The sequence below is a fragment of the Otolemur garnettii genome, unplaced genomic scaffold, assembly GCF_000181295.1.
Source record: "Otolemur garnettii isolate 467f Iridium unplaced genomic scaffold, OtoGar3 scaffold00001, whole genome shotgun sequence".
NCBI lineage: Eukaryota > Metazoa > Chordata > Mammalia > Primates > Galagidae > Otolemur > Otolemur garnettii.
The window spans coordinates 24,825,750-24,834,909 of NW_003852396.1; the positions used below are offsets into that span (position 1 = coordinate 24,825,750).

General features: G+C 39.9%; 1 protein-coding gene across 1 annotated transcript in view; it reads left to right on the top strand.

The window, feature by feature from the left end:
- The window catches only part of CLNS1A (chloride nucleotide-sensitive channel 1A), a 39,553-nt gene extending 30,678 nt beyond the window's left edge, over positions 1 to 8,875 (top strand). The window contains exons 5-6 of the mRNA XM_023511914.1: positions 4,891 to 4,980; positions 8,148 to 8,875. Of these exons, the coding sequence (XP_023367682.1) occupies positions 4,891 to 4,958 (68 nt within the window). The 3' untranslated portion in view covers positions 4,959 to 4,980; positions 8,148 to 8,875. The remainder of the gene's footprint in view (positions 1 to 4,890; positions 4,981 to 8,147) is intronic.
- Positions 8,876 to 9,160: the final 285 nt, after the last annotated feature.

The following is a 9,160-nucleotide window of genomic DNA, read 5'->3' on the forward strand; positions in this document are numbered from 1 at the left end:
CTCACAGCAACCTCCAACTCCTGGGCTCAAGCAAGTCTCTTGCCTCAGCCTCCCAAGTAGCTGGGACCACAGGTGCCTGCCACAACGCCCGGCTATTTTTTGGTTGCAGCTGTCATTGTTGTTTGGCGGGCCTGGGCTGGATTCAAACCCACCACCTTAGGTGTATGTGGCTGTCACCTTAGCCACTTGAGCCACCAGGCGCCGAGCCGCTCAGGTTGATCTTGAACTTGTGAGCTCAGCTGATCTTCCCACCTTGGCCTCTCAGAGTGTTAGGATTACAGGTGAGCCACCATGCCTGACTGGAAATTCTTACATAATTTGTTTTTAGTGATTTTTTCCCCCAGACTACATAAACAGTCTTTATTCACAGTGAAATTTATTTATTTATTTATATTTTATTTATTTATTTTTTTAGCGACAGAATCTTACTCTTTTGCCCTCAGTAGAGTGCCATGTTGTCCGGCTTAGGTGATTTTCTCTTGCCTCATTCTCCCGTGTAGCTGGGACCACAGGTGCCTGGCACAACGCCCGGCTATTTTTTGTTGCAGTTTGACCAGGAGCCAGGTTCAAACTTGCCACCCTTGGTATATGGGGCTGGTGCCACAGCCACCACTGGAAAATTTTTTATTTTTTAATTTTAATTATTTTAAGAGAGAAGGTTTTACTGTGTCCCCCAGGCTAAAATGCAGTGGCACAAACATAGCTCACTGTTGCTTCAGACTCCTGGGCTCAAGGGATCCTCCTGCCTCCTGAGTAGCTGGGACTATAGGTGCAATCATGCTTCACTTTTTGGTTTTTTCTTTTCCTAAATTTTTTATAGAGATGGAGCCTCACCCCAGCTGGTCTCAAATTCCTGGCCTGAAGCAATCCTCCCACTTTGGCCTTCCAAAGTGCTGTGGTTACAGGTGTAAGCTACCATACCTGGCCACAAAAATTTTTTAAATGTGTGCAGGCAGTGAAAAAAATCAAGTATAATTCTGAGAGATACTTACTATTCATTTTCTGTTGCTTCTGTTTTAGTTTGCTAGTAACGTTGTAACAAAGTGCCGTGGGATGGGTAGCTTAAACAATAGAAATTTGTTGTCTCAGTTCTGGAGGATAGAAGTGCAGGATTTGTTGTCTCTGAAGGCTGTGTTTCAGGCCTCTCTCCTTGGCATGTCGATAACTGTCTTTCCCTTTGTCTTTGTGTCATCTTCCCTATCTCTGTGTTTACTATTTTTTTCCAAGTTACCTTCTATTAGGGTTGTAGATATTCTCCCCAAATGTACAATTATTAGACAAGTTAGCATGTCCAGTGACAGACAGGTTGGCATAACAGATTCTTTTCTTTTCTTGTGTTTATCTAATACTAAAGCTTGAGGGAGATTTCTAAAAATAGAAGCAGTAGGGTGTGTGTGTGTGTGTGTGTGTGTGTGTGTGTAGAGATTTATTTAAGAAATTGGTTCACATGCTTATGAAAGCAGGCAAGTCCAGAATTTGCAGGGTAGGCCAACAGGCTGGATACCCAGGAAAGAACTGATGTTGCAATCTGAAGGCAGTTTGCTGCAGAATTTCTTTTCTTTTTTTTGAGACAGTGTCTTACTATGCAGCCCTCGGTAGAGTGCTGTGGCATCACAGCTCATAGCAACCTCAAACTCTTGGGCTCAAGTAATTCTCTTACCTCAGCCTCCCAAGTAGCTGGGATACCACAATGCCCAGCTGTTTTTTGTTGGAGTTATCATTATTTAGCTGGCTGGGCTGGGTTCAAACCCGCCAGCCTTGGTGTATGTAGCTGGCGCCTTATCCACTATGCTATAAGCACCAAGCCATGCTGCAGAATTTCTTGCTCACGGTGTTAAATATTTGTTCAATTAAGACCTTCATCTGATTAGATGAGGTCTGTCACATTATAGAGGGTAGTCTGCTTAGATTAGAGTCTATCAATTTATATGTTAAACGTATCTAAAAAATAACATCCGCAGAAACATCCAAAATAATGTTTGACAGGCTCTCTGGGTACTATGGCCTAGTGAAGTGGATGCATAACATTATTTGCCTTCTTATTAACACCCCCATATTGGATCAAGTCCCACTCGGATGACCTTGCTTTACCTTGATTACCTCCATAAATATCCTGTCTCTAAATAAGGTCATATCCTGAGGTGTTGGAGGTTAGAACATGCACATGATTTTCAGGGAGACAGAATTCAACCTAGAACACTAAAGGAGAAATCTCAGAGTAAACTCACTATCGTATAGAATGGGAAGTTTTATGTAATTTTTTTATTAAATCATAGCTGTGTACATTAATGCAATCATAGGATACAATGTGCTGATTTTATATATATTATGTAATTTTTTATTGGTATCTACCCTCCATACTACAAAAATAGTCTATGTTCATAGTCAAAAATTTTGTTTATTTTATTTTTTATTTTTTTTGATACAGAGTTCCACTATGTTGCCCTTGGTAGAGTGCCATGGTGTCACAGCTCACAGCTACCTCTAACTGTTGGGCTGAAGTGACTCTCTTGTCTCAGCCTCCCAAGTAGCTGGGACTACAGGTGCCTACCATAGCATCCAGTTATTTTTCTGTTGCAGTTGTCATTGTTGTTTTAGCTGGCCCAGGCTGGGTTCGAACCCCTGCAAGCCTTGGTGTTTGTGGCTGGCGCTGTAACCACTGCACTACAGGCATCAAGCCCATAGTCAAAAATTTTAAAAGTGTACACAGGCAGAGAAGAGGTAGGAAAAAATCAAGTATGATTCTGAAAGATATCTATTATTTTCTGTTGTTTATCCTTCCAGTCTTGTTTGCTTATATGTGTTTGTGTGTACACAAAAGGATACTACTATTTTTATCTTATAATGAATTGCTACATGATTATATGCAAAACTAGCATAGTTAGTTGACATAAAGGGTTATGTAGTATTCAAGAAAATTGGGTTCTCATGACAAGCTTCTGCACTTTAACTGGCTTGAATGTTTCCATTTTCTTCTATTTTGAAGCTTGTTTGCATTTTCTCTATCAAACTGGTTCCTTTCCTAAATAATCCTGTTTTGATTAGAACTGTAAAATGTTCTTTTGACGCAAACTTTACCATTTATTCCTTCGTCCAGTCTGATACTTAGTTCCATGGATTTTGCCCTTACTTTCATGTGTCCTTGCTATTACCACTACAGTTCTCCAAACGTAGGTCCTTTTTTGTCACACTGGATTTATGATAGAAAATTTCTTGCCTCTATCATCCCTTCGTCACCATCTTCTTAGAATACTTTTTCATGGGCACTCCTATAAAGATGTCCCTCAGTGATTTCCTGATGCTGTAGTTTTGACTCTGAAGAGACATCTTTGTCTTTGCTCCAAGTATCTCCAATAATTTTCCTGCTACCTGCAATATATTGCTTAGATAATGCTTATTATGTATGTTCCAGACTGTAATTTAAACACATTATGCATATGTGGTCTTTACTCAGTTAATCCTTCCATGAACACCATGTTGTGAATGCTAGCTATTATGATTTTACAAGTGAGGAAACAGAGGCACAGAAAGGTTATGTAACTTGCCTGAGGTCAAACATCTAACAAGTGGTCACAGGATAAAATGAGCTGATGTGCAAAAAAAGATATACTTACTACATCAACCAGTCAAGGTAAAAGTTAAAAGTTTGTGAAGTAAAGAGCATTTGAACCAAGATCTGGACAATGTATAGAAGTGACCTAGATGAAGAGGGATTGCACACAGATTGGGAGGAAAGGCAGGTAGACAGATTAGTCATGTGCAGAGTTTCAAGAGAGTGTTCAGCTTTAGGGAACTGAAAGTAGTTAATTGTGTCTGGAACTTTGTGAAGAGTAGCTATTATAGTAACTGATAAAGGTGGAGTAGTGAACTATGCTATGTCTTAGAGGAGCTCTTAGGTTAGTGGGAAGCTACTAAAGAAATTTAGTTTGGTTAATGTTTTATTTTTTTGAGACGGAGTCTCAAGCTGATGCCCTGGGTAGGGTGCCATAGCAACATCATGGCTCACAGCAACCTAAAACTCTTGGGCTCAGGTGACCCTCTTGCCTCAGTTTTTTTTTATTTTTAGTAGAGACAGGGTCTCTCTCTCTGGCTCAGGTTGGTCTTGAACCTGTGAGCTCAAGCAATCCTTCCACCTCAGCCTCTCAGAGTGCTAGGATTACAGGTGTGAGCCACCACACCTGGCCACTGATTAATTTTTAGAAGATAATTCTGGTTGCGATATGGAAAACTGACTGGAGAGGAAAAATACTGGAGAAAAACCCTCTTATGTGACTTGAACTTTTTTTTTTGAGACAGAGCCTCAAGCTGTCCCCCTGGGCAGAGTGCCGTGGCATCACAGCTCACAGCAACCTCCAACTCCTGGGCTCAAGTGAGTCTCCTGCCTCTGCCTCCCAAGTAGCTGGGACTATAGGCGCCCACCACAATGCCCAGCTATTTTTTGGTTGCAGCCATCATTGTTGTTTGGCGGGCCCAGGCTGGATTCCAACCCGCCACCTTCGGTGTATGTGGCTGGCGCCTTAGCCACTTGACCCACAGGCGCCGAGCTGTGACTTGAACTTTTTATCTCAAGTGATCCTCTGGCCTCCACCTCCCAGAGTGCTAGGATTATAGGTGTCAGCCACCATGTCTGGCTACCAACAGTTCTTTTACCATTGAGATTGAGAATTTATAAGTAAATGTTTAATGTGGTCTGACTTTAACTCACCCTAAATCCACAGGTCGCATTTTCCTTTCTCTATTTGTTCTTCTGTACTTTTCAAAAAAGAAAAAGAAAATAGCAACTCTTACCAGTAGAGGGCACTAGCTTCCTCCTGGTCTTAGAAGTTGAGTGTTTACCTGTAGTCTGCAGTGCTCAGTAGAATATTGCTCAGCAATTCATTTTTTGTTTAGATGGGATGGAAGTGGATACTACACCAACAGTTGCTGGACAGTTTGAGGATGCAGATGTTGATCACTGAAAATGGTTTATGTTGTTTGAAGGTGAGTATCTTATTTTATCTCTTGTCATTGAACATGAAAATCCTGTGAAGTGATTAATTTTTATTTTCATACATCAAGAGACCTTTAAATTTTTTTTTTTTTTTTGAGACAGAGTCTCAGTTTGTCACCCTCGGTAGAGTGTCGTGGTGTCACAGCTCACAGCAACCTCCACCTCTTGGGCATAGGAGTACCTGGGACTACAGGTGCCTGCCACAATTCCTGGCTGTTTTTTTGTTGCAGTTTGGCCGGGGCCGGGTTTGAACCTACCACCCTCAGTATATGGGGCTGGTGCCCTATTCACTGAGCCATAGGCGCCTCCTCATCAAGAGACTTTTATAATTAGCAATTTGGAAAAATTTTATTATCCATTTCCAAAATTATTGAAAATTACATGGTTTTTCCCCCTAAGAAAGTAAAGACTGCAACATAGTGATGTCCAGTTTACCATTTCCTGTACACTTCCCACATGCTGAGCACTGCATGAGGCCTTTAGATTATGTAGGAGAATGAGACAGACCATCTTCAGTGAACTTAGGAGCCATTTGTATAGAAAGAGACCTCTCGCTGGCTCAGGTGACAGCAGTAGAACTCGAGATCATGTCCTGGTCTGCTCTTGAGTCACTTTTTCTCACTGTGCTCATCAGAAACACAAAGCAGAAATTTATTACAACTCACTGCTTTTCAGTTTGGGGGGGGCATAGAAGTAATTCCAAACTGAATTTAAGGCTTTAATCATAATTTTATATCAGTTTCCTTCCTTCTGAAAATAATAGATGACCAAGGTCTGGTTACCTTAGTGTCCAGGACTGACTGGCCAAACCATAACAAGTTTGTACAGTTGTCCAAAAGTCATCATTTCCCAAGTTGTTTCCTGCCTGTTTTTCGTGATTGACATAAGAGCTTTCTGCCAGTTTTCTTTCCTTTTAACACATTCTCATAAGCTTTGCCTAAAGTTTGTCCCTATTTATTTCCTGCTAATCTGAGAAATATATTGTCCTTTGCCAGTCTGAGTATTTCAGCTATATGTTAAGTTATAAGTGAAGGTCGTGTACCTAGTTCACATCATACTGAACTACAACAAGTAATTATAATAGGCCTTCCTTTATAAGCTATTGTTAAGTTGTTGTCTCTTTCCCCCCTACGATGTCCTTCTGCCTCTTACCCTTAATAGCATTACTTTCTTATTTCTTTTTTCTGAGACAGAGTCTCATTCAGTCTCCCTGGGTAGAGTGCTATGGCATCGTAGCTCACAGTAACTTCAAACTCTTGTATCACCCTCCCACATAGCTGGGACTACAGGCATGAGCTGTTATGCCTGGCTATTTTCTCTATTATTATTGTCATTATGATTTTTTTTTTAGTAGAGACAGGGTCTTGCTTTTGCTCAGGCTGGCTACCAACAGTTCTTTTGGTAGAGCTCAGATGATCCACCTGCCTTAGCCTCCAAGAGTGCTAGGATTACAAATGTGAGCCACTGGGCCCAGCTGCACTATTTTCTTAAATGCTGGTTGTTTTCTAGTGTTTGAGATGCCACTGTTCCCCAGGTCCTTTTATTTTATTAAAGCATATAGTAATAGCATGACAAGATTTATATATTTTGACTTGACTCTGTTATTACTATCAGTCATCCAGTTAGGTTGTGAGATCTCTCATTATTCCCTGCTACACTAAATATTTCAAAATTCCTTCTGTTTTATTCTGATATAGATTTTAGTTCTGAATCTTAAGCAATCATTGGCTGCTTCTCTACTTAAAAATTTTAATTCCTTTTCTCCATTCCATTTAAATTGGAAACCAGCCTTTTAAAATCTCGGTTACTGCTGTTGTGAATGCCGTATGGCATTGCTTCTTATACTCACCATGAATTGTGATCTTGGATCCCTGCTTTCTTCTCACATCCTGCCAGTGGAAACATCTGAAAATAAACTCTTCGAATTCTGTGATTTTTATTTTTTCCCATAAATACTTAATTCTAATACATTTAGTTCTGTCACTGGTAGCCATAGGTCTAAAACCAGCAATTAGTGTGTTCAGAATCACTAGAGCTCTGTTAACTTTCATTTTCAGCTCTCACAGCCTCAGATCACTTCATCATTCTACTTCATTGGAAATCTTTTAGTACCAAGTTAAGTCTTATTTCTCATCACATTTTTTTATAGCATATTGATTTTTTTCAGCTCAGGGATACTTGCTTAGCATCTGTTTTATTGGAACTGGCAAACAGATTTTTGGACCTTTAGGATTTTATATATTTCTTCAAAATAGATATTTCAGAGAATAGCAACCACCGTTAATAAGGATAATGAGAAACTTGGCTCGGCACCTGTAGCTCAAGTAGCGAAGGCGCCAGCCACATACACCAGAGCTGGCGGGTTCAAATCCAGCCTGGGCCTGCCTGCTAAACAACAATGACAACTACAACCAAAAAATAGCCAGGCATCGTGGCGAGCACCTTTGGTCCCAGCTAGTTGGGAGGCTGAGGCAAGAGAATCGCTTAAGCCCAGGAGTTGGAGGACGCTATGAGCTGTGATGCCACAGCACTCTACCCAGGGGGACAGCTTGAGGCTCTGTCTCAAAAAAAAAAAAAAAAAGATAATGAGAAACTCATTTGGTATATCACTGATGGTTACACAAATGGGATGTTGCAGTCCCTGGTGAGAATTCTTAGGATTCCGCCACAAACTAATGAGGTTTATTTTCTGTTTATTTTATGGTGGAGTTCAGAGGCAGGAAATTATTTTATTCATAAAATTTATACATGTTTTTCATCTGGATAATTGACCTGAATTCCAAACAATGTGAATTTTTAATCATTTAAAGTTGTAAATGTATGTGCCTTTAAAGAATGAACAATAAATCATTATGTATGCAACTATTAATTTCAAGATAATGGAACTAGGATCTTTCAGTGCATGAGGTGGGGTAGAGGGAAACACATGAATGGTAGAATCTACCACCCACTGGCTTATGACTTGGGACAGTCACGTAATGTCTTGAATCCTTATTTTCCCCATAGGAAAACATTAGTTTAAAATGGGAATAAGACATACCTGCTAGGGTTATTGCAAAGACCGAGATATAATGTATCTCAGTTCTCTGGCACTCTTGACTAGACATTTAATAAAAGCTCTTATTACTATAAACACTGCAAACCTTTTGTTTTTCAGATTCTGCTCATAACTGTAGGAGAGAATTTGGTGCCTCTTCCACTCTGGAGTGGGTTGATGACAAGTCTTTTTCCTTCTCCAAAATTCACCTGAACCAGTTCTTTCTTGAGACAGACTGTACTGAGACATGTTGTCACCAGCAGAATTTTATTAACAAAGGTGAATTAACTTAACCAAGAGGGTACTTGTAGTTCATTATCTACCCCCCAAAACTTTCTGTGTCTAGGGTACCCTCTGGGGAAGTCTGTAATTCCTGCTTTTACTGTATGCATCTTCTGTCAGCTAGTAGGCCTATGTGGTGAAAACACACAGGAGCTTGGAGGTACAGGTAGACTAGGTGGGAGAGAGAGGTTGAAGCTAAGAAATGCTTCTTTGGGGTTAGGATACCCATACTCCTAAAAAGAAAGGTCTCAGAGGAATCCTAGCCTCTGCTCATTCTTCACACGGACCAGAGTCTTCTATTAATTTGGGGCCTAGATTAATTAATTGAGGCATTTCTAGGTAACCTCTTTAGTAATATCCCAGCCACATATGCTACCAGATTTTGCTCCTTTGTCCTGTTTCATCAGTCTGCTCTGTTACAACCTCTTCAGTTGTATCCTTTACTTTCCAACATCTTAAGTTAGTTCTGTAACGGAAAAAGTGAAACTGGGATGAAATCCAAATGGTGATTGTTTTGTCTTTGTAATAGCTTAACAAATAAATCTAGGTTTTCTATATTACTGGGCTCTCATTCTTGACTAAAACCATTAATGAGAAATGTTTTTTGGAAAAAGTGCTGGCAAATATGAGAATTTTGTTGGTCTTAGTTACTTGTTGAGAATATGAACATGAAATTTAGAAGAAAATGTATAGTTAGAGCTTCTAGCAAGTATTTAGAAAGACAAGAATTTAACACATTTCTGCTACTACCTCTTGGATCAGGAATAATTACTTGTATTTATCAGCTCTCACTTTTTAGTTTTCATAAACACCTAGGTATTTATAAGACTGATTTGTAATTGTAGATTTGT